Source organism: Anopheles stephensi, chromosome 2 (assembly GCF_013141755.1).
Source record: "Anopheles stephensi strain Indian chromosome 2, UCI_ANSTEP_V1.0, whole genome shotgun sequence".
Taxonomy (NCBI): Eukaryota; Metazoa; Arthropoda; class Insecta; order Diptera; family Culicidae; genus Anopheles; species Anopheles stephensi.
The window spans coordinates 37,109,328-37,135,533 of NC_050202.1; the positions used below are offsets into that span (position 1 = coordinate 37,109,328).

Sequence of the window (26,206 nt, forward strand, 5' to 3'; positions counted from 1 at the left end):
GAGATCCCAAATTAAATTGTTTTGTAGCGGGATTAAATTACTGTTGACATGTTACAATGTTGTTGAGAAACAATTACAATAGAACAATAATATAAATGTTACATGCAACTCCGTCGCTAATGAATGAACAGTTACACAAATACACACAACATAACACCACCGTACGAAGCATCTGTGTCCCGCCCAGTCCAGTGAGTGATCGATACACGATCGAGTTGTCCACGTGCCGCAAAGCAAAAAAAAGGATCATCTTTCTTCAACGCTCTCGTGTTCCATCACAGTCCTATGCAGTAAAGGCAGTCTGGTCCGTACCAATCGGTCGTGGCAGTTGTAGCGACAGATCATATTTCAACCCGTTTTTCACAACATAGTGCGTCCCGGCGCGGAACATTAGAACCGGAACGCACCACGCATCGTAATCATGTTTCGGACATAAACTGCGCACGGCATTTATTATCGGCAGAGAATCGTCTTTCTCAACCCAAAATTTTCGCACCCGGACCTATTATTATGTTCTGAGAATTCGTGTAGAGAGATAGCACTTGATCGGTTTCATGACCGCCGATCGAATCTAACTTTGGTTTTCAAGTTTACAATGGTGAATAATTCACAACATAGCCTGTTTTAACGTACTTCATTGAATTTATTTTCCTTTATTTGAACTTCTTTCACTGCTTACTATTTAAGCGCGATCTAATACAAACCTATCAAGTCTAACAACGCAAGATCGAATGTTGTGCTAACAATGCAACTCTTCACACAAATCAGCATTTGCTGCTTTCGATGACTAGCCCTTAACATAGACGAACACATGTAGTTATTATGTTAACATGTAGTAAGTCGGACCGCCTGCCGAGTATTTTGTTGTATCTCGCAAATGTCCCACGGGAACCGTTCCGAGATCAATCGTCCAGCCGGTGCTGACACATGAATGGTTGAAAGATGAAACGCTTGTCCCAAAATAAAGCTACTCCTTACCCAAGACGCGCCTTTCACCCATTCTAATGATGTCAATAACCGATGGTGCTATAAACGTGCGGCCTAGGATAATGGTGAGCAGCTAGACGGCTGCAGAGGGATTTTTGGGTGAACATTTGTGTGCCAAAGGACAGTTATGCTCCGCTGGTTGTCGGTAGCGCTTCCGGCAAATTACGCCACGCGGTGACACTGACCGTAAACCCTACTGGCCGATCTCCCCCCCACACACACGGCCACACACACACACACGCACGTGCGCGCGTGAAGAAGGGAAGTGAACCACAACGACTCGTTGCACATTTCCTGCCTGGTGTCCTTTTCGATGCCTTTCCATATGAGTGCCTTTCCTATCTGACGCGGAACGCTACCAGGAATGGACGGGTTCCCTAAACAGTTTCTGTTTTCATCCTTTGTTGTCTTTTTGTTTCGTCCGGTTTCGGGTAAAAACTCGCAGCACCCGATTGATACTATGTTGCGCTTTACTTTTAGAACTTAATTTGGAACGTTCGTTGTGTTCACTCCATTGAGCAGCTGTTTGTGCTGGCGGAGTTGGCTCATCATTATTCTGTCCCTGACTGATATTAACGATTATAGGGTTTGTTCATGTAAACGTGGAGTTGAATAAAAAATAATCCTATTAACTGTCCATTACATTCGAAATACAATAAGGTTTCTCAAACACAAATCTTAAATTTGAAAGAAAAACATTGACGATACAGCATAACAGGATAGCAAATAAAAATAACCTTGCATTATGCAAAGATGATCGAGCGCCGATCTTTCACACGGCTCGACCGAGTATCGCGCATCCCAGCCGTAGCAAGGACTGACTAACCGGCTACGTTGGCTAGAAACGGCAGACATCATGACCTTAACGGGTCGTTAACACGCTAGCCGCCCTAGCAATATTTGCTTGACTTTCCATTCATGCCACGTCAGTTCTAATTTCAACTCGTATCACTTGAGCCGGATGGCTGAACTCAAAGTTGATACACATAGTGCTGGTTAAGGGTAGGGCTGTAAAGGAGTACAAGGACTCACGGAACGGATGCTGCTCGGAAATACAGCACGCATCAAGCAAGGTTCGTGACGCTAGTCACACATTGATTTCACAACATATTACAAGGAAAGGAACAGAGCCATCGAAACGGGAACAGCTTTCCTTTGCGACAAGTGACCTCCTAGAACGGCGCGTTTTTGCCGCGAATCGGCGAGTCAATCCGGATGTCAATTAGTCCCACTACGAAAGATCCCCCTGTGTGTTGCAGACAGGTAGTTACACGGGAGCACTCCAGGAACGCAGAGCAAATCTCGTAATCTTTCACTAGACGGACTCCATACGCGATAGGGGTCGAGAAGCCGTAGCCTACCACCACACTACCGATGTGCATTCTCAGATCAGGTCAAAGTGAGCATCTAAACCAGGACCTAAACCTAAACAGGCCAGCAAGTAACGGTGTATTCCACCTGGTTGTGGAAGTTCAACTTGTCATCAAGCAGCATTCCCCCAGGCGCAGCGTTTACGATCGATGATTGCGATTGATTTTTCTTCTTTTCGTCTTAACGACCTCTTAGGTTATATGTTTGTTTTACATATTTTCAAACGGACTTAGATTTATAAAATCGAACTTTTTAACGTAAACAATTCACACCAATATATCATCAAACGCCGTGATAGATCTTCCGAGCCAGGTTGGACCATAACACTTAGGTTATATGTCTGCCAATTTTGGCTTACTAGACTTATTGATAACACGTAATTGGATAGTCAGTCCTTTTTTGTGTTAGGATGGTCCGGATGGGATTTGAGCCTCGGTCTTACGGGGTTCGAACGCGATTGATCATAAGAGTTGATTTCACCATTCAGATTATAAGAATGGAACAGTTGACTACTCTTGCTTATCAAAGTGACGCATAACTCCAAGCCGTTTCAGACACACCAAAGCAGGATATTTGCCTAAGCAGCTGTTGGGCAGTTGGACTGTTGATTGGAAAAAATCCGGATACGCCGCATCGCCATATAAACTATCCGTAACCGAAGTATGATAAAATAAATAATTCTAATTCTAATCAACTCTGGATTTGATCACACACCCCGAGCTATGTAGGGATACTAAGGAATCAAAGATTCATCATCATAATGATAAGTTTAGTTATTTATAGCTCTTTTTAAGTGTTGATTATTAACGTTACGTATTGCATAGTATTTCCAAATTAACTTAAACACTAAAGCTCTAGTAGTATACAGTTTCGTTCGGATCATCTATTCGAGCGCAAACTGTTACATGCAAATGGCATGCTTCTCATGACGCCACCGCTCAATAAGCCAACACCTGCGTCTGGAGAAGTGCATAGCGCAAATGACACAGAATGTACAGGATCAATGCATCACGGTTGGAACCGTTATTCGAACAATCATTCTTAAGTTATATGTCATGCCGCAGGACTTAACAGACCTCCATGGACGAATGGAAAAGACGTGTTTCCCATACAAGGGATTGATTAACCAGTAAATCAAGTCACTGGCGGAGGCTTAAGTATAGGTGCTAGAGGCTAGACAAGGCTGGACAGGCAATGAAATCAGGCAAGACAATGAATATTTGTCATTTTCGCACCTCACATGTCGGCCATCCAGTCCAATGGTGGATTGCTCTCGTTGAAATGGTCATGCTGCATATCTACCATTACCAGTCCATGGAAATGCATGTCGAGGCATTTGAAAAATTGCGTATAATACATATGTAAAAGTAGAACATTTTTTTAATCTTTTGGACCTTAAAAGCCTTTAACATTATTTACAACATGACATGAAGTGTAATAATACCAGTGATACAAAGTTTGCTATCCCGTTTGATAGATTCCTTTTCAAGAGCTGAAATGTCTCATCGATACCTATTAATATATTAATAATTTACCATCGGACCATAATATAATGGCAAAATAATTTCATCTAATGATATGCCGCATACATTTTTAACTGAGACCGCAGACCACCTACATTGGCTCAATTACCACCCATCGGCAGTCATGCTTCTGCCAGTCCTCTGTACTTTATTACTCCGGCGTTTAGAACTATCGGCGGATTTGATTTATTTTGCGTACGCATGATCGGTGCGCCGGCCGTAGCTGCACATCACAAATCAACGAGCATTAGCATTTATAATCAATATTAAATAAGTAGCCATTCTATGATAATGCATCGGTGCAAAAACAAACCTACTGGTGCTATTACCACCATGTCCATGGCTGCCCACCGCCATGCTGATACAAACTTGTTGCCGGCATGGAATGCATAAGGCCAAAAATTAAAATATAATAGAGTTTAGCAGGAGCATTACCGTGTTACCCGCTGCTGCTAATTCACTCGTCCTACACGCGTTGGCTGCAGAAGCTAAACGATTGGGCCGACCGGCCAGCCGGCCGACCGTGCCAACGATGGCACAGGAGAGTGCTCTGTGCAAATGCAAAACTAAACATGTACAATGAAAATAATTTAAATGGCGCCATAACGACGACTAGTGGTCGGACGGTGTTGTTGTCTATTTCTTTCCTTGCTTTTTTAACCATGTTTCGCTGCTTTTGATCCTCTGAGCTGCCACGGCATCCGGCGGCCGTCTGGAATAGTAGCCGTTCGCTTGAACGATTGCCTGCCGACGAATGGCGCGCGCGCGCTCGCGCTCTCTCTCGCGTGTGGTATGCGCGGTACGTGTTACACATAAAATTTACTATCACGTTCGTCGGCACCCACAACCTGTGGCCGCGGTCGCGGACGGGGCAACCACATCAACTATTTCGGTTAATGCAATTATTAGCCACATTTAAATTTAAATACGTTCACCAATTATTTGCCCACGATTGTAAGCTTTCCTATCATAATGGTAATAGACCGTACAGGCTTGATGATGAGTGAACGATGATGGATTGACTTGGTCGGACACGTTCCGCAAATTCAAACATATTTCGGCGCCAAAATTGCCTATTGGAATAAATTTGCATGCCGAGGGCCTTTTTTGCCTGCACCGTTGGCTGAAGAATTATTAGTACGGTGGCGCATTGCTACACTTGCATCATGTCCCTTGACTTCAGCTACCGTTTCATCTACATCAGATTTTTGCATGGAATTTTTGTTATAAGCTGCCTTGAAGGCGGGTTTTTTAACCACATTTGCACACGCAACGTGCCACGATGCATTTGGACCCAGACCAGACAATGCTCGTGACGGCATTGAAGCAAGCTCGAAGAATAATAGCGTCCACGCTCATAGAGTTAAGTTTCCGATTAAACTTGAATGGCGGCAATATGTTACAGACATCAGGCTCAATATTTCAACTGTTATGTCATGGGCCGCTTTGTCCTTTTTGTCTACGTTGCACTACGGGGGCAGTGGAATGCACTGTGGGCAACGAAAACTGGTCAGCGAAAAAAAAGCCCAGCACAAAAAAAAAACCTGCAAACTTACCTTCAGGAATAGCAGTGCTTCGTCCGCGCATCGCTTTACCGAGATTGATGCTGTTGGTATCAATTTTCGTACAATTAATCAAAAACCACAGGATTTTGTGTTCCGGGGAATGGGATGGTCCTTCACAATATATGCAATATGCAGACGATGCGAGTTGGTGCAAAAAATAGCTTTTTGTGAATTGTGTAAAACACATAAATATAAAGTTGTGTGGGGTGCGTCGCAGAGGATCGCACAGCCACTCGTCGAAAATGATGATCGACGTGCAAGATCGCAGCGCGCTGGAATGAGCCCGTTCTAACTGTCGATCATATTATCTCAGATTAGTGTTTCAACTAGCGCCAGTGGAACAATTTGTATTAAGCTGTTTTATTAATGACTTACGTCCGTAAGTATGTCCCAAGCCTCCCACCGTCAACTATCATGTCAATCAGCGTGCGTAATGCAAATCCTTGCTCATTTGCGTTTTTAAACCACTCGCTCCGAATGCAACGTCTTACTTCCTGTTCAGCATCGTACATAGCATCCTGACAGTCATTTCAGCAGCAGCGGAAAGGGGAAAAAAACTGCTAACCTACTTGGAAATGTACTGATTGTGCCGGTCCGACGAAGGCAATCTATTTTGCATGCGGTAGGAGACTGGTACAAGATCGGTTACTGCCAGGCTCTGAGGTTGAAGTTCCTAATCGATTGATTCGACGGTTGGCACTACGCCAGTGGGCTGCCGGACAGCCGGGGAGCTTCCACTCAAGCCTATGACTGGCGGACATTAGCATAACAAGTTTTGGATGCTTTTCTACGCCAAACACTCCCACCGCACCGAGCGCTTCGCACGACGCACGAGTTAATCTTATTGTACGAAATTAATAGAGCCGCAGCATTTTAATGGACATCAAAGCGAGGCAGGACGGGAAGGGACAGCCCAGCCGATTGGTTGGAATGATTGGTTTCGATTAATTAAGTTCTGACAATTTAATTTATCAGCGTGAGCAACCTGCACAATCATGCCATTGCTGACGCTGCTGACATCATGACATGAAGTTTAGGGGGACCGTGGGACCTATTTTTAATTCTGCATATGCATATTTTGTGCGCTGCGTATGCATAATATTTTGGAGATGAAGTGTGTGAGGAAAACAAAAAATAAATAAATGGGAAAGAAAGTTTGTCTAAAAATAAAATACGGTCAATTTTGTGTTGTTTTTCCAAAACGGAATTGAAAAGCTTTCAGTGAATAGCGCAAACAGCTATTCGGTCGACGGTGTTTGGTTGATCGATAGTGGTGACGATCACCGACCACGTGACACCTTGTGAGAGCGAATGTAGGGCTCGATGCAACAGCTTCAATAAATTCTTGATGCTATGGGCAATCAGCGGTAATACTTTCATTGAATGCTGTAATGAACATGGTATTAATCTCTTATCATATTTGCTCTTGCGTTGCGGACGTTACCAAAGGTTTCGGGATTGTTCTACATCTAACGCTACAAATGTATTTTTAAACTAACCACATCATTCGCTCTGGAGGGTCAAACGAGGGGGAGGAAGGAAAGAGGGTACGCGATCGCGCTTCGCGGTTGACACCCGACTAAAACGCGAGGCCGATATCGTTGGATCAAGGATCAATGCGACGATGACAAAGTACATGCTTACCGGAGGCTCTGACCGTGACAAAACCCGCCGGAATCAGAATGTAATGTTGACGGCGACGATCTTGAGGTTGTACAGGCGTTTTGCTTTTGAAATCCTGATGGTGGACAAATCCGGAATAAATCGTTGGCTGGGGCAAGTGATGAGGATGCCAGACTCCTGCCCTACCATGAAGGTGCTCGTCAGTGACCCGTTCAGCACGAGGCGTGAGGAGCACAGCGAGCTCATTGGCTGAAGGAGATCGGATGCAGCCATGGACCGTGTTTCCTGGAAACGATTTTGACACCAAGCCATATCTTTGAGACATACTCCGTAGGCCAAGCCGGCCAAGAAGGAAGAAGAAGATATTCATTTGCCGTAATCTACCTCATATTTGTCTTTTGGCGGCAGAATAACCTCTAGCTCTGAACCGAAATTTGCTGGCTTCCTGACCTTGATGCGAATCCTGGATATATTCTTTTGATAAAAGTTTGTAGACAGAGACCCTCTGGACCCATGTTTCACCCTCCAATGGGCATAAAGATTCTTCCAGTACCTTGCAGCGTGTGCTTCTTAGCAAAGCTTCATGGTTCCTTCGGCATTCTTTTAAACTTGCCCCAAAGTTTAACCGTCATTCGTTTTTTCTTTTGTTTCTTAAGCAACTAAAGAGTTCGATTTACTTGTTGCTGGCTGTATAGGACAAGCATATCAAGCGCCATAACCGCTTCGCAGTCTTGTCGGCCTGTTGCATAAGCTTTTAGCGTCGTCGTCTGCCAGCTCATCTCAGTTTTGGATGCCCTCCCCTGTCCATGTGGACTGCCCAAAAAGACTTTTCGGGGTTGGTCGTCCGGTGCCATACACATGACATGACCAACCCACCGAAGCCGGAGGAGTCAAACTCGCTGCATGATAATAAGATACGCCATGTACATACGGGGCCAAAAATCCTTCTGAAAATCTTCCTCTCGAACGCGGCTAAGAGGTTTCGTCATTTTCCATGTCGCAGAAGAAAATGTGAGTACTAGGACTTCAAGTGTTCTATACAGCCGTCGCTTCGTCCGTCGCGGCACGAGAGATGTATTCTCAGGTTTTAGTATGGCCATGTGGTATGTTGTTTTCGGTACAATCCTATGATCCCTGATATTTTTTGGACGACTTTAAAAGTTCGATCATCTATTTGCATCACATCACCTCTGCGAATATCCATGTTTGTTAACAGGGCCGTTGGTTTGCGCTTCGTTAATCTCCAACCCGAGGTTTAGTTCCTCTAAGCTAAGACAGGCGAACTCTAGTACAGTAGTACAGGGTCCTTGGTCGGAATTAAATACTTGCTCATTGGGTCGTACAGTGTTGCCCCGACCATGTTGTCACATCGCGGTTTTTAAAGCGATGAAGAAATAGCAAGAGTGTAGCTTCTTCTTTGCAATCTTCTCCAAGATTTGTGGCATGTTGCAGATCTTGAAGTAAAGTGTAAGCACTGTAAGTGCCAATATTCAACGATCAGACGTAAAAAATAGAAGCTGTTGTGGCATCTTCTTATCACACTTTTCACGAGCCAACTCGGTTATTAATGAAAATGGGTTTTTGTATCACATTTTGTATTTAATTTACTCAAGTTTTGGACGTATTTGAACGAAATCCCGCTTGAATGTTCATCGTGGATTACTTGGCAGAATTTGTCCTGTCCCACTGTACTGATGGAACTAACTCGTCGAGTCTTAGTTAGTCATCCATGGTCTGAATAATTTTCTTTTTTTAGTCGGCTTTACAACCTAAGACAAAAGGTTCTCAGTGTTCACACCTTACCTTTTTTGGCCGTCTCTTTGAGCATCCGATAGAACAGAACCAGATAGCTTTTGGTACTACCACTAAACCACTGGGTAACCGTTACAGTATAAAAGGTTCGCATAAGCGGAGATTCGTTGAAGAGATACTTTCTGCATTTATTCTTTAATTTCTTTTTTTATTTATTCGGACGATAGAGCAAAACAAAATACAATACCAAATTTTAGAAAACCTTTTTTTTAATATTGTCGTGGCAGGGCTGCACAAAAAAAAACCTATTAATTGGTTTTGAAATCAAAATAAATTAGCAATTGTACGCTATTGAAGCATGTTCATTTTTTAACGATTGCTTATGGTGCATAAAAGAAACCAAAGCACATTCACTGTAAGAAATCTATCACCTCTTCCAGCTCTCTCATTTTTGCCTGTCGATGAGCCCATTTAGTTTCAGCAGACTTAACGTTATTGAGACCCCACTTGTCATGCGTTACCCTTTGACCGCAAACCTCATCTAAAGCCGGTACAATGTTATTGGATGCAGGATGTTTGACCAAGCACACTTTGTTATCCGGCGTTGTAGACGCATTATAGTTATGCGTTCCCTGTGCTGGACAGGTTTTCCCACCGATAGGAAAGGGTGGTTCGCTCATGAAACGTTTCAAACAACTCTGATGATAGATATGACCACAAAACATACGAATCAAATACAGGTCGTCGTTATCCCTTGTGACAACATCGGATGGACTTTCCGGTAGGCAACATTGCAAACAAATCGGACATTTTTCCTGCGGCAAGTCTCGTACAGTATTGATGATAAACACCAAACATCTTTGCAGACTCCGTTTTGGTGTGAAGGTAACGTTACTGTCCTTACGTGCTAGTGGAGGTTCTACGCAACGTCTGGCTATTTCACGAGCTTGGCCATTAAGAAATAAGACTATTGCCTGAGGAAGATTGCATTCTGAATCGTCCCACATAATTCTTTCCGCTGGATAACCGTTCGGGACCTTAAACTTGGCTCGGAAGTAATATTGGCCAACGCGCACAGTCAAATCGATCGTGCAGACTCGTTGTTTCACCTTCAGCTCGCCGGAGCTCGCGAGCAACTGCTTTATCTGCTGTATTTCATCTAAAACAATGCATAGCGGGTTGGCTGATAGATAATCGCTGAGAAAGTGCAATATCCACATGGTTTGTGGCTTTCCTACTGCCTCGTTCAGCTTAGTTTCACACAGGCTGGTAAGTTTTTCCAAAAAGCTGATTGACAAAGTTTTGCTTTTAAACTCCAGCAAGAGTTTGTTTGTGGGATAGTTTTCTGGAAATCGAATGCATATTGTCAATTGGCGCATCGCTGATTGGCGCACGTCTACACGAACCTATAGAATGTAAGGAAATGGGTTTATTCGGTGCTTAGAATTGGGCTGGATGCCTATAAGAAGGATTTTACCCAAGGTGTATGTATTTAGAAGGTGAATTTTTATCGATTTGACAGGGCGACATTTTAGTCGAGTTATGTCAGAGTTTGTTTACAAAAACATATGGTATGGGGCTACCAACATGAACAAACAGCCTCGATTCTCAGTCCCTTGAGCAATTTCGCTAATTTATGGGTCATCTTTGCATATTAAGAGTTGTCCCACAGAAGATTGACGATATTTGGTTGCATTTTTCGTCAAAAAATCGCAAGCGATACCACCACCGGCGCCTCCCCCGATGCTGCTCTCACTCTTCTCAATACCCTTCCCCTCGATCACCTCGGAATTGTTATGTCAGGTCGAGAAATGTCAAATTGCTCTAAACAACTCTACCTTCTATATCTACATACCTTGATTTTACCAGAGTTTTGTGACATGCGACGAGCTTTGAATTTGGAATAACATTTTCACAAAGCCGAGATACTTCATCGATCTCATCGTCTATCAGTGGCATTGTGTAATTTATACTGTAATGAAAAAATCGTAATGGAACCAAAAACGATAGTACAACGTCTATAGTTACGATACACTTTTTATCATTCTAGTGCGACACCTTGTAACCAAATTTTTATTATTGTGCAGTACGTAGTTTGACAGACCCAGTCAATCATACGGTTGACCAAGGTGCTTTGAAGAAAGATAACACCCACGTGTTTACCGTGGGCACGTAGCATTTTTAGTGCTCGAAATTTAATTTCAGTTGGTCGGTCGCATACGACGCGCTACGGATGCTTTTCAAAATTCTATCGCTTAAACATTTTCTTAAATTTATTTACCTTTATTTTGAGCATGGGGCTCATATAAAAAAATATCTGATTTTTAATTTCTGGGCTTCATGAAGGTGTGGTAATGAGGCGTTCAGCACAGCTACAAAAATATAGCCGTTTAAGCATCTTTACAATATTTTTTAACTTCTAGGGAAGCTGCGCTTCGATTTCTTGGCACAGACATTGTCACACAGCATGTATGTATATTAGTTTGAAAAAAAAAACAACAACAGACTTCATCATAAAGTTTAGAAAATCTGTCATTTAGTTCTTAAAATTTACAACAATAAAAACCTTTTTTCGTTTATTCATATACCTCGTTCGCCTCTTTGTATAATGTAAATCAAATTTTTAATTCACCAAAATTCTGCTGCAGTTTATCGCCCTGCACTGCAAGGGTTAAAATGAGTAAAATGTTGCTGCAAGGGCACAAAGTTGACGCTTCTCGTCGAGAATGTGTGTGCGTGCTGTGCTGCCTGTCAGTCGCTTATAAAAGTTGAAACAGGCAAGTGTGCGTATCTGATCGAGTCTTCTGACAGAAAATCGCTTTTCAAGTGATTTGCAGTAGGCAGCAAAGTGAAGCACCGACGGCAGTGAAAATAGCAGTTAATCGTAGATACAGTGGTTTTCAGTGCGCACGATATTGACCATTCTGACCGGAGAACGTGTGCTCCGTAAAATCGTGAAGCAGCAGTGTTATCGCGTGTATCTGATTCATCGCAAACGCCCTGGTACCTTCCAGGAAAATTGACCAGCAAGAATCAAGCAAAGCTGCAAAATGTCAGTGATTGGAATTGATTTCGGCAACGAGTCCTGCTATGTGGCGGTTGCTAAGGCCGGTGGCATCGAAACCATCGCTAATGACTACAGTTTGCGAGCCACACCGTAAGTATGAAGATTGGAATAATTCGCAAAGGCGACGAGGTTACTTCTTCTTTCCCTTGAACTTCCATACGAATGCGGTGTCCGCTTGGTACATGTGGAATGTAGGAGTATGAGTGTGCGTGTGTGCATGTGTAGCTTGAATTGTACATCATGTGCAATGCTGAAGATATGGCGTGGATGATTATGTAAAGTTGAACAAGTTTTCACCATCTTTCGGGATTGGGTTAAGCCAATTCTGTAAAGCTGCAACATGAAACATTCTGGAAAACATGTTCCAGAGCGTTTCTTGCGGCAGAATGTAGCTTCTCGAATAGTTTGACAGTTCCCAAGCGCAAAGCATAACATAACCTCAAACTGTTCGAGAACGTTCTCGTACTTTTATCGATTTCTGGTCGGATCTGGAACATTTGAGTAGAGATAAAACGTGCAGTAGCTAATCTTAACAACGAATGCTGCCGGCTTAATACTCTTTATCCACCTTCGACGTGACTCTGCTGCCAATGTATTCATGGCCGTTCCAAAGAAGAGCAATCGAGCGACGAGCCTGAGGGCAGTAATGTCTGATACGCATGCCGGTACGACGTTACTGTGAACAGGACGAGCAGTGTGTATTTTGAAACATGTACACCACACTCACTGCATACTCGATTCCGCTAGCTTAGCAACGTGTTTTAAGGGTATCCACCGCAGCTGGCCTGTCATCTGATCCTGTTTTCCTTGCATACTTAAATAAAATGTTAACTTATTTAATTTGAATGAGGAAAAACCATTGATAAAAAATTAATATTTTTTATCAATTCCCTATGTCCCCCTTTTACTCGTGGTTTATTTGGTTGTGGTCTGAAAAATTTCCCTTTGAAATTTGTCCCCATGAGTGGAAAAGCTTGAATCATTCAACGTGATACACGTACCATGAAGTTTCAAGTTGAACTATTTGCTGAAATATTTGTCACCTAGTTATTGTTGATTGATTACTATCCGGTTTTTTTTATTCATCACGAACGGCCTGGCCGTATTAGTTTCAACTAAATTTAAAAAAAATAATACAATTCACGATGGTTGGGAGACATTTCCTTCTCCAAAAAATACATTAGCTTATATTCAAAGCTCTGTTCATGCCGCACCAATCGTACTTTCATGTGTACAAAAAAATCTCGTACTCAAAATATCGTACTAAACAAGTGACAACAGCTTGTTAGCAAGGTACCATCATTCGTCGAGATATACCTTAAATGGGTACATCGACTGTTTCAAGGCCGGTTAACACACTGGAAGCGGTGTTACTTTATGACTCGAACATTGCTGGATGTGTGGTTGAAAATTGTTTGATCATATTGATTGGACATCTGGGCAAAATTCAAATTCCCTAGATCAGGTTTAGAAAGGAAACAAAACACAGTATGCAACAATGCATAATACTCACATACGAATACATCGAAACACGTGCGCGCTTGTTGTGTGTGCATTAGTATTGGGGCAAGTTATGTCCTTAAAAGGATAGATTCTTGATTGCTTAAACACCGTGTTATCGTCAAATATGCAGTGTGGATGTTTTTATGTCGTCATTCCATTATTTTTCATATTATATATCATAACTAAAATTATAAACATATAAAAAAACGTCGTTTGTGTCTAATTGGTTTAAATCGCATTTTTGTTTCATTATTTTTCACGGCTGCACGGAGTATGTTTGTTCTCAGTGAAATTGTAGCTAAAAATTACCCCCCCATAGTTGACACCACTCTCTTTGGCTTTGATTGAGACCCATGCGTTGAGGAGGGTGTTAGGTTATTAAAATTAACATTAGCACTAAAATAGATTTTGGATAACCTTAACCCATGCTCGACAGATCTTAAATCGCGACGGGAATGACCTGTACACCTGCAGCTGAAGCTTGTGCCTGTCTTGTATTGTTTCTTTCTCCAGCTTTGGTTTGGCAGGCGTTAGAAATCACAAGTCGCGACAGATGCGATGTTGTTTTGTACTGAAGTGCACATATAGAGCGCAAGAAGCGTTGACAGCGGCCACACTCTTCTAATCGCTCGCATCTGCTAGCATTCCCTTTGACGCCCTATTTCTTTCGTCCTACTAGCTTTAAGTGTGTCGTTCCGTAAAACCGTATGGCCATCTTCAAGCAAAGAGTCATATACTGGCACTGACGAGGGGAATAGCAATAATAATCATGAAGAGTGTAAAAACAACCGTTTTAAAAGGTGTAAACGACCGGGGAGCGGTCTCTAGTGAAGGTGTGAGTGGTGGGGCGCGTTATTTTAGCGTGCGATTACTCACAAATCTCATATTTATAAGCGCACCAATGTCCCACGACCATGGCGCGTTGTTGAACGGAGGATGACTGAGGCAACTGTATCGGTTTTAACTAAACGTTAAAAATACACACACATAGGCACGCGCACCCCCATGTCCATGTCATTCGTCCAACCCTGTTGGGACTGGATCATACCATACCTGTTCGGATTTTGAAACAGTGTGCCGTTTTTGGCCATTGTACATCTGCTGTATGCAGGGCAGCGATGTTATTCCACTTGGAGCAGATCTTTTTACCCATTCTATCGGGTTTGGGATGATTAATATGTCTGTTTGGGAATATCTTAAATGTTTGAGAAACATGTGTTCATACGTTGTTTTGTATTAATTATATAGCAAATGCACTTTTAAGTTGATTGAAAAATACTCTTCAAACTAACACTCTTTGCATTTGCCCAAATCACTGGCCCATGATCGTATCTCCATCCAATAGCCAGTGATGGCATTTGTGGTTTGTCAGCTTTTGAATTGAATACTTCGTCACAAAAATAGGTTAAATGGGTGTGTTCCAGTAATTCTTTTTTCCGCCATCCGTAAATTTGCTGTTTGATGGAAAAAATAGAAAAATGTCGATCACAAAACCCCAATATATATTTTTTGGTTCAATTTAAATCACCGTATTGACGACACATGTAACATTGAAGTACGAACTGTGTCTAATCGTTCCAGGTGTTTTGGAAGCAGTACATGAAACATTAATCCATTGCCGTTTGTGCATTTATTTTTAGAGCTTGCGTGGCGTTTGCGGGACGTAACCGAGTGTTGGGTGTTGCCGCCAAAAACCAACAAGTAACGAACATGAACAACACGATCGCCAACTTTAAGGGATTGCTTGGGCGAAAATACAACGACCCTTACGTCCAGGACGAGCTTCGTACGCTACCGTACAGGACGGAAGCTTGCCCGGACGGTGGTATCGGCATAAGGGTGGACTACCAAGACGAGGAGCACGTCTTTACACCGGAGCAGATCGTGGCGATGCTATTCACCAAGCTAAAAGATGATGCATTTAAAGAGCTTAAGACGCAAATCAACGACTGTGTCATCACCGTGCCGTCTTACTTTACAAACGCTCAACGTCAAGCGCTACTGGATGCGGCCAACATTTCTGGTCTGAACGTGTTGCGGCTCATGAATGAGACTACGGCCACGGCTCTAAGTTATGGCTTCTACAAGCAGGATCTGCCTGCTCCGGAAGAAAAGCCGCGAAACGTTATCTTCGTCGATTGCGGCCATGCTTCGTTACAGGTGTCGGCCTGTGCCTTCCATAAGGGCAGTCTGAAAATGTTGGCTAGCTGTTCGGATTCTGTCGGTGGTCGTGATTTTGACATGGTGTTGGCCACGCATTTTAACAAGGAGTTTCAGACTAAGTACAAGATAGATGCTTCGTCGAAGAAGAGGTATGTATATGAATGTTTGTGCGCTCATATCCCATCGGCACGGTACATGAATTATGCTTTTCCTCGTTTGCATTTTTAGAGCTTTCCTGCGTCTGATGGCGGAAGTGGAAAAACTGAAGAAGAACATGTCAGCCAATAGCACAAAACTGCCGCTGAACATCGAATGCTTTATGAACGAAATAGACGTCCATTCGTCGATGCAGCGTTCGGAAATGGAAGAGCTGTCGGCTCACTTGTTCGGGCGCATTGAGGCAACGATGCGTAAGTTGCTCGCCGATTCGAAGCTTACGCCAGAGGAAATCCATTCGGTGGAAATTGTCGGAGGTAGCAGCCGCATTCCAGCTATCAAGCAGCTGATCGAGCAAATCTTCGGCAAGTCCGCCAGCACCACGCTCAACCAGGACGAGGCTGTGTCTCGTGGAGCGGCATTGCAGTGTGCTATCATGTCGCCTGCGATGCGCGTACGTGATTTTACCTGCACGGATGTGCAGGCCTATCCGGTGTTGATATCGTGGATGGACGCAGATGGTGCGCATGAGATGAAAGTATTCGACCAATACCATGCAACACCATTCTCGCGGCTGCTGACCGTCCACCGCAAGGAACCTCTAACGATTAATTTGCATTACGAGCCGAACAGTGTGCCCTATCCGGACACGTTTATCGGTTCGTACCACTTGAAGGGCATTAAGCCGGACGGCAACGGCGAGGCACAGGAGGTAAAGGTGAAGGTTCGCATCAACCACCACGGTATCATTACGATATCGAGTGCGACGATGTACGAGCGTAAGGAAAGTGAAGAACCGGCATCGCCTACGCCAGCCACCAATGGTGACCAGCAGAAGGGTGGTGAAGCAACGCAAAATGCATCATCCCCGCAAGGCGACGAATCGGGCAAGGTTGGAGAACCGATGGATATTCAAGAGGTAAGTCTACTGGTGTGGTGGCGCTGGTGGAAGGAAGCAAACGAGAATTTTCATTTGTGACGTATATCTCATATGTGCTACGAGTAGTTTATCAAACCGCAATTTTCAATGGTCTACCGCACAAGACGCGGTTGCGATGAGATTATATATAACATTTTTCAAAGTAGGTTGTAATAATTTCTCAACAAACGGTGGTGATAAGTGTACAACTGTTCTCTCACTTTCATTATATTCAAGTCATAATACTTTTCATACTTTCGATGTCATATTTCTTATCTGCTTCTTATAGTTTATTCTTCATTCTGTGACATGTGTACATGTATGTGTGTGTGTGTGTTTCTGTAATGAAATGCGTATACCTAGATTTGAGTTCGAATACAATCAAAAAACAATATCATATTGTGAAGATGGTGAGGAGTATTTCTCACGCACGAGGCAAATGAGCGATGCAGGAACTTGAACTCCTCGTACTGGTTGTTGTCCTGTTGAGTGTCATTTACAGCAGTCACAAACACAGCAGTACGGTGTTTGTATAGGTTGTGTTAGCAAAATCGTGACGTTATATCGACTTTTTCGTTTCGTTCGTTATCCTAATCCTTAGATTCTAACGATTCTTCTGACCGAACTGACTCTTCTCTCATTCTGTATGTCTTTCTCTCTTTTTCTCTTTGCCTTTGTTTGGCTACCTTATGCTTTGATCCTGGCAATCGACCGTGTTCTTGTAGGGTAGCGATGATGAGCATCCTAAAAAGGACTCTAAACCCAACGATAGTAGTGGAGAGGGTTGGACGCAACGTGTCACCAGATGGTTCACATCGGTATGTGCTACCTTTGATATGCTTCTATATTAGTCGTGGTCGAAGATAACATGAACTTGGCGTTTCATATCAGAAACACACACCTAGTTTCAGTAGCTGCGTGGCGTTGACAAGTAAAGCAAAACATTTCATCACGTTTTATGTTAGAAACTGTGCACACATGTTTAACTCGCAAAATCCATTTGATACAAGGATTACTTAGTGTGGAAGTGGAATGAATCTTTGCTCACTTATGCTTGCCGTGGTCTTTTGTAGCTGAAGCTGTTTTCGTGTGCTTTTTTTCTTCCGTTACTTTCCATCCCTACTGATGCGAAAACGTTTATTTGTACTTACAGGATAAGAAGAAAAAAGTTACGACCAAACAGGTGGAGTTGACGATTGACGCTAAAACTCACGGATTTGTGCATGGCGAATTGTCCAAGTTCTTCGAAGAAGAGGTAAGTACCTCTCTAGTAATTTGTGCTTAAAAACAAGGAATGCTAACGTAATTGGGTGCCTTTCAGATGAAAATGATTGCAAACGATCGCCAAGAGAAGGAGCGCATTGACGCCCGAAATGCGCTGGAGGAGCAGGTGTACGAAGTGCGTGAAAAAATACAAGAGGACGGCGTCCTGCACGCATACATCGATCCTCAGGACGCGGCTGCAATTTGCCGGGAGCTGGAGGAAACGGAGAATTGGCTGTACGAGGAAGGAGAATCCTGCGAAAAGGGTGTGTACAAGGAACGGCTAGAAAAAATGCGCGCCAAGATTGAGCCGGTTCGAAACCGTTGCGAAGAGTTTAGCGGCCATGAGCAGGCATTCACTGAGCTGGGACACGCCGTTCAACAAGCGTTGAAAGCGGTCGAACAGTATCGTGCAAAGGAACCGAAGTATGAGCATCTTACGGAAACGGAAATGATTAACATTACCGAGGCGGCACAAAAGGCACAAAAGTGGTACGAAGAGGCACGGTCGAAGCTGGTCAGCGTGAGGAAAACGGAAGATCCGCCGGTGAAGTTGGCCGACATTCGTCATGAGACGCAAACGCTATCGACGTGCACGAACTCGGTGCTGAATAGACCGAAGCCGAAACCGCCAACCCCGCCAGCTGATCAGCAGAGCAATTCGGCCACGTCGGGCAATGCTGGACAGGACGCGCAATCGAAAGCCACGGGCGGTGATCCTAATGCCCCGAAACAAACGACAGAGGATTCCATGGATGTGGAATAGACTTATCATCTTGTTTGGTAGCGTTTAACTTACAGCAGCAGCAGCGCAGCAGCAATCTTATTAACCAGTTCATAGCACATCCAAAACGCTAGCGTAATGAAATTCTGTAATTCTGTTCCGGAAGCTCACATTTCCTTGTATAACTTTTGCTCCTTACTACAGGGTCTCATTGCTACTAGTGGTACCCGTCCCCGATAAGAGAATGAGTTGTAATTGCTTAATTTATTGCGAAGGAATAGTTAGGTCACATATGCTAAGCTGGCTTCACACCACACCACACTATAGTTTAATTTGAACAAGTTCACAATAGGGCAGGTCACGAAACGAGCTGGCAAACAAGACGGTTTGATAGATTTATTGACATTGAGCTTGAGGTAATTAGTTTACACTTACACGAACCCCGGCCCGGATTAAGAGTAGAGTAATTTAACTGGAAATAACATTTGCCAATACAATAATTCATTTTAACTAACCCTCTTTGCCTTCTGGAAAGCAGAGCGAACCATTGTACATCTCTATCAGGTTGGAGCTGATGATTTGTAATGATTCATAGAATTCAAAGAAACGGGCAAAGCGTCCGTCACTTCATTCAATTGCGCTACATATCTAATTTGTCCTTTTTTCATTATTTTTTGGTTAAGCAAATAAAAGCTGGGCTATCGTAAACACTACCCGAAAATGGGCATTGGACACGTAAAATAGGCGGGAAATTGCTTTCATTTCAATTGGTTGTAGTGGAATACGTTTTCTTGTCACATTCAAAACGCATTAATGAACCGCGTTGGCGCGTAGTAATCGTGCATCGTAGAAACTCCCCGTGATCGTAAGCTTCCTTCATTTGCTGTTGCAATTATCTTTTAAGTCATGTAAAGAACAAATCGAATATTATTTTCTTATACTTTTTACCGTAAAACAATTGTGCTTGTGCGAGACGATTGATTGGTTGCCACATTGCAATTACCCGAAGGTTACATGATGTTAGATGTTTGTACTGAAGTGGTAAATGCCATTGGAACACGCTTGTGGAGAATAAACGCAAAAAGTTGAAAAGAAAACCATCGGATGTAAAGAATAGCTAGATGTTCTTATAAAATAACTCTGAATGCGATTTGGAAGTAAAACTCTAGCACTCATGGACACCTTTCAAAGACGCTGTTAATCGTACGATCCTGACATAACGTGTAACAAATGACAACGGCATATGAAAAGAAATAATAAATTCTGTATTATGTACTAAATTGTGGAAAAACCTTCTGCGTTTTCATTGTTCGGCTATCCGAAGGTAATACAATGTATGAGGGATGCCACTGCTAGGACAGAATGCTTAGAAAAACGATAAAATGCATTCATATTCGTAGACCACAACCTCTGAAGGGGTGTGATTCTGAGACAGGAAATTAAATAATATTCACTAGATGTCGCTGTACTCTCAGTCAATATTTGTTCGCATTAGAAGTATGTTTGCGCATTGCCTACCTTTAGGCGCAAATTATTCTCATTTTAAAATTATTATTTTGATCTGGTGTCGTTACCTAGGCGACGGTTTTAACTATCATATTGGAAAGGGCGTTGGCTGTTCTACAATTACGCATAATACTCCAAGAAACGAACAAAACCGTCCGCGTTTTGGACGAACAATGCGCGTTTGGATGAGCTTGGCTTGGTTTGTCAATCGAACGGTAAAAATTGGAATGAAAGCATATCGAGCGAAAGGATGAGAATAAACTTATCTGGGATTTACTAGACACACTGACGTACCACGGATAATGAATCCTCAATACGAAAGAACGGTGAGGATTCAATGCCTAGTCCTGTCGTGTGAAGATCGGTACAGATATTACTTGGAACACTAGATCGCCCAAAACCGCACATCGCCGTAGCTTAAACAAGTAATGGCACAGAGTTTTATTAAATGGCAAAATGTGGGCAGACTTGGTTGAGATGACCAAATTACTCAGAACTTACAATTTGTACATTTCCTTTAAACTTCTGCGAGACAGAGGAAATTTTAATTTAACAAAATATTTAAAAAAATGGCTTTAATTACTGATTCCATGGACGTGAAACTGGGAAATAACATATTAAACAGTGTACCAGAGTCATTTGCAGCAGCTTCTTCGTCAATCTGGATGCTGTTTTACTTTAACGTTTAACCGCTATTTTAAAACAAGACACTTTCAAAACACAACTGTCATTTCGCTCCACATGATACAGCCTGCTCCGTGCTTGAATGTCATCTCGATAGACCGCAGCAATATCAACAAGAGCAGATGTCAGCTTGTGTTGTGTGCTTGCGGGCTTGGCGGCATCAGGATATTTTTGAAACAAAATATTTCGTCGAAATGCCGAAAAGACTGTACACCTACTGCTGCCGGCTGTGTCTTCACGATGGGTCGGTGCACGAGCTGTTCGATATTTTTACGGTTGAAGGATTGGGTCGGAAACTGCTCAACATTTTCAATATAAAGGTAAGCTGCTTCTTCCTACCGGAAGGCTTTCCGTTGGTGGCTCCCAGCGTATTCTAGAAGCAGTGTAACGCGAAACGTACCTACGCTTTATGATTTGCAGATCACCCCTCAAGACGCTTGCACCACCAACATTTGTTTGACATGCTTTAACGAGGCGCTGACACTCGATCGACAGATGCAGTTGTTTAAAAAGCAGAAGCAAACCGTACTTGATAACCAGCAGCGGCTGAACAACAAGGGTCCCGCCGCAGCTACGGCAACAAGTGAACTGTCGTCCGTGGCATCGCCTGAAGTGCCTGCAGCCGTGTCAACCACTTCCTCGGAGGCACAACAATCTGCGGCGGACAGCATCGGGGATGACGGTCCAGAAACATTAAACTTTTCGCCTATAACAATTCCCGGAAAGGACTTGGATGAAACCAACAACCAGACGCGACAAGGTTCCAAAGAAGCGACCGATAAGAAAAGGCTCGTTCATACGAGTACCATACTGATGAAGGCATCGGGAGAGACAACCAAAAGCCGTGGCAAAACTCCAGAATCTTCTTCAGCGGCCCATGCAAAGAGGGCATCAGAAGAAACGCCCAAAAGTCGTACCAAAACTCTTTCAGTGGATCGTGCGTCTTCAACATCGAAGAAGGCATCAGAAGAAACGCCCAAAAGCCGTACCAAAACGTCAGAACATTCTTCATCGGCTCATGCGAAAAGGGCATCAGAAGAGGCGCCCAAAAGCCGTACCAAAACGCCAGAACATTCTTCATCGGCTCATGCGAAGAGGGCATCAGAAGAGGCGCCCAAAAGCCGTACCAAAACGCCAGAACATTCTTCATCGGCTCATGCGAAGAGGGCATCAGAAGAGACACCCAAAAGCCGTACCAAAACGCCAGAACATTCTTCATCGGCTCATGCGCGACCCAAAAGCCGTACCAAAGTTCCAGAATCTCCTTCAACGACTCATGCGAAGAAGGCATCAGAAGAGGCGTCCAAAAACCGTACCAAAGTTCCAGAATCTTCTTCAGCGGCTAAACGATCACAGCCTACTGTTGGATGCAATGGAGAAACGGGTACGCCTACCGTTGCCAGTTCGCAAACACCATCCAAGCAGGTGTCAAACGCGGCGAAGGCTGCGCCTGTTGCAACAGGTGTTGAAAGTATGAAAGCCTCAAACCATTCCGCACAGCCGCCTCGATCCGTCTCGTTCAACATAGCGGGCGACGCGAATGCTGACAAGATCATAGGACATACTGTGAATGATGATGCACAACAGAAGGGGTACAATGAACTGAATGCTGGGCAAAGTGCGGAACAAAGTACTCCAGTCCTTGCCCTGAACGGCCAACGGGTTGTGGCAAACGAATCGAATAGTGGGTCACAGGAACAGGTTTCGACGGTAACGAAGGATCTGCCTGATCGACCGGTTGCTGCAGAACGGAGTGTGGCTTCGTTGCTGGGAGACAAATTTAAACCGACGTTTACGCCATTGCAGGGTGGACTGTGTTCCATACCGTTCGCAAATATAGCCGCGTCAGTTTATCGAAATGAATCTCACCCCGTTGTCTCATCGACGGCGAACGGAACAGGAGCAGGGGGCATCAATAGCCTAGTGACGGAGAACAGACAACAGCCAACGGTAACAACCATTGCTTGTATTCCGGCTGCTAGTAGTAGCCAGCCGACACAGGTGCACAGTAATGCACCAGTAGGTGAGACAACGCCAGTTGAAAACACCGTAAACCATACCGTCAGCAATGTAGCAGCTTCTCCCGCAGCCATCAAAAAGCGTCGCCACAGTACCTACATTCGCGTGTCATCCAATTTGTTTGACGAACCTCCCGAAAAGGCACAGTTTGCAATGCTTAACAATAATCTCTTCATGCGAAACGTGCAAAACGTAACTGCCGCCGCGCCACCTGTAGCAAACCCGTTTCCCCATTTGCCAGTACTACCGCAGGGGCTTAGAGTGCAGGCCGTGCTAAACCCTCAGATGCCGACGCCTGTCAACAGTGCATTAAATAGTAACGCGTTAGTTCAGTATGCTCCCATTGCGACAGTTGGGGTGCAAAACGCCCAACATTCGAACACGACCATCTCCCAAAGGCCTCCAAATCCCGTACAGGTTATCGCCAACAGTACCAACTTCGGAATTATTTCCGGCGCTAGCTATGCGCCAGCAACTGTTAGCGTTCAACAACAGCAGCCGACAGTATGCCCGGTGGCAATTCAACCGGCTAGTAACATACCAGTAGTAACGACCAGTACCGGTGGCATCCATTATACCAACTTCGGAATCATTCACCCAGCTAGCTATGCGCCAGCAACTGTAAGCACCTCAACGATCATTCAACAACCACAGCAAAATCGGCCGACAGTACGTCCGGTGCCAATTCTACCGGCTATTAACAAAGCAGCAGTTACTAACAACCAACAGGTGAACGCCACCGTCAATAGTAACGCCACGCATCAGTCCAACCTTACTGCCACCACAAAGCAGCCGATTCGTCCCTGTTATCGGTGCAACATTTGCAACACATACTATATGCTAGAATCTAATTTAGCGAACCATATGCAACGGATGCACCAGGTAGAGAGAAACGAACAAAACTGCTCGAAGGTGTACAATGAGTCCATCATGAGCACTTTGATTGCCCGCTACCGGCGTAAATCGATTGCCGATCCGTCATTGCTCAGTGGCAATCGTACGTGAAGAAGTTAACGCACGTAAATGTTCGTTATTCTGTGCTGTTATTTAGAACGTTCGAATCACTGAACTCATGACAATTATCAGGAATCAATCGCGAGGAAATGTGAAATGCATCAAACATCATGATACAGCAGCAGTAAACAATGTACATATTGCCATATTAACAGGTGTTGCGATATGTGTAAAATCTGCGCAATGCGATCAACACGATGGAATACTTTTTCGTATATCAGTTTCTAAATCCTTACCATACGAAATACGAACAAACAATGTTTTTTTTTAAATTTTTTCATCGACGGAACATTAACGGCAGAAGTAGCTAGGTGTAGTGTGACGACGTAAATCTCGTGAAAATAAGTATTGTAACCGTTATGTTTGAATTGATTGCATTGGCCGGGGAGTAAGAAGGATATGTTTTGTTTTGTTTTCCTTCTTTGCTCTCAGCATTATGATGAAGTTTGATTATTTCTCGTATGAAACGTTCGTCCAATTAAAGGAAACTTGTTATTAAGGCTAGTAAACCAATGTCATGTTGGCAAGTACATGCGGTTAAATATATTTCACCTTATACACCCTTAAAACAACCCTTATATGTTTCACCAATGATTCCTACCATCCTCTCTCGATTGATGTGCCCCAATGTGCCTTCGCTAGACCTAGACCACTGGTGCCACCGGTGTGGCGGACCGTAAAATGAAGAACAGCGCGCGCTATGTAGTTCAGGTGTGACTTTGAACTTTGCTACCGGTGTAGCACGAACGCTTGTAGGTTTCTAGGGTACTGGAGTACTGGACTAGCGATCGCGTTGACTAGTTCTGCGCGCGGCTAGCGAAAAGCCTTGCTCCGCAAAGTACCACACCATGTAATAGCACGCACGCAAAGGGTTTGCGTGAATTTAGTTCTTGCACCGTTTTTTTTTTGTTGCTTATTTCCTTTCGCTGTGGAAGAGCTTGTTGTATAGGGCAACATTTACCATTTCCCATTCTGTTGGTTTGTTTGACTAGATTTAGGGACGTGTGTTGGGAGGGTTGAATGCGTTTGAATAAATATTATGTGACATATACATATGGGGTTACTATTCTACAAATCAATTGTCTACGTTTTGGGTCATTATTATGATGGACCCAGCTTCCATTAATATCGATGGACAAGTTTAAATTACTTCGTCAAATATACTTCTGCATCCATTTATCGCAATTGTAGCGTCTGTCCATGTGGTGGGCTTAGGAAACTAAGGCTTGGTTGTCTGGTCTGGCCAATCTCCTGCATATGACCTTCTCACCGGAGCCTGGTTAGTCTGATACTTGCGAAATTTCACCAGCAAGTTCATAGAACCATTAAAAATAAGATCTAGTTTCAACTGAGTACAAGGATCTCCTCGAACGATCGAGCTTGGTTAGCCATATTCCATTAGTCCTTTCCGTTAGTCTAGTTAGGCATTTTCGATCAGAAAGTGCGATAACAAATTATTCAAGACGGTTTTGTTGTCTGTGTTTGTGGACTATGAAGTATTTGCATTTGAAGCCTTCTATGACTTGATTTTACGCTTAGGAGAAAGGTCTGTCCTGCGCATACGGAGAGGCACTCTGGATGGGATCTTGATTTGATTCCGGCTCGGTCGCCAGTTTCAGTCCGTATTTGTATTACGCTCGATAAACAATATTTCAATTTGGCTGTACTATGAGGTATTTTTCTTCAGAATACGATGGTAAAAAATGAATCCTGACAATCTTTGCCATATATCTTGGCTCTTAGTTTAAATCAAAAATATTTTTTTATAGAATATATTGCATCCTTTATTGCAGGAGAAGAAAACTATGCTTATATTACCCTTTTTCTTCTGATAGTGCAATAGTATTGAGACTACATTAAAAGAATCCATTGATGGATTTGCCCACTTTGTGGACCTTAAGGATTTTTCCACAAAAAACAACTATTAATTAGTAATACAATTGAAGTTGGTCCATCAAATGACCAACAGTGTGATTCTAACCAACAAAAAATATACAAAATAAAATAAATGAATAAAATGTAAACGTATTCATATTTGAACATATACTAAGAAAGATGATACAAATGAGATAATACTTCTGTTTAACGAGAAAATATAAGACGGAAAATAGAATAAGACCATCTGATTGTTTTTAAAATGTAAAATTATAACTTTTAAAATTCGTTTTCATTGTTTACCTTTTTAATGTTTTTATTTTGTAAAATTTAGGCGAATGAACCGATCCCATATTGTTTTTTCCATAAGACGACCATTATTGCTAATGCTTATAATTTGGAAAAGTAAGAAGTATGGTCAACACATATTATACAATTAAATAAGACTTTTAATCACATATAAATTATGACCATGTTTTGTTTTTGAGCATC

At 43.2% G+C, this 26,206-nt stretch overlaps 3 protein-coding genes across 5 annotated transcripts; 2 read left to right on the top strand and 1 right to left on the bottom strand.

The window, feature by feature from the left end:
• Positions 1-9,043: 9,043 nt before the first annotated feature.
• On the bottom strand, positions 9,044-10,916 carry LOC118517668. 2 transcript variants are annotated; one of them, XM_036064047.1, is made up of 2 exons: positions 10,688-10,811; positions 9,044-10,298 (listed from the first exon to the last, which is right to left on the bottom strand). In XM_036064047.1, the coding sequence occupies exon 2, from the start codon at positions 10,198-10,200 to the stop codon at positions 9,232-9,234; it is 969 nt and encodes a 322-aa protein (XP_035919940.1). In that variant the 5' UTR covers positions 10,201-10,298; positions 10,688-10,811; the 3' UTR covers positions 9,044-9,231. The 2 variants fall into 2 exon arrangements, with proteins under 2 accessions (XP_035919940.1, XP_035919939.1); XM_036064046.1 differs by having other exon boundaries at positions 9,052-10,227; positions 10,688-10,916.
• Positions 10,917-11,564: 648 nt separating this feature from the next.
• On the top strand, positions 11,565-19,896 carry LOC118517669 (heat shock 70 kDa protein 4). Of its 2 annotated transcripts, XM_036064048.1 has the most exons (6): positions 11,565-11,978; positions 15,032-15,703; positions 15,783-16,629; positions 17,355-17,447; positions 17,783-17,884; positions 17,951-19,896. In XM_036064048.1, exons 1-6 carry the CDS (start codon positions 11,872-11,874, stop codon positions 18,656-18,658), a joined length of 2,529 nt encoding a protein of 842 aa, XP_035919941.1. In that variant the 5' UTR covers positions 11,565-11,871; the 3' UTR covers positions 18,659-19,896. The 2 variants fall into 2 exon arrangements, with proteins under 2 accessions (XP_035919941.1, XP_035919942.1); XM_036064049.1 differs by lacking the exon at positions 17,355-17,447 and having other exon boundaries at positions 11,575-11,978.
• A 1,026-nt stretch (positions 19,897-20,922) lies between these two features.
• On the top strand, positions 20,923-24,919 carry LOC118517670 (mucin-5AC-like). Its single transcript, XM_036064051.1, has 2 exons — positions 20,923-21,126; positions 21,227-24,919. Exons 1-2 carry the CDS (start codon positions 20,929-20,931, stop codon positions 23,828-23,830), a joined length of 2,802 nt encoding a protein of 933 aa, XP_035919944.1. The 5' UTR covers positions 20,923-20,928; the 3' UTR covers positions 23,831-24,919.
• The last annotated feature ends 1,287 nt before the right edge of the window (positions 24,920-26,206 follow it).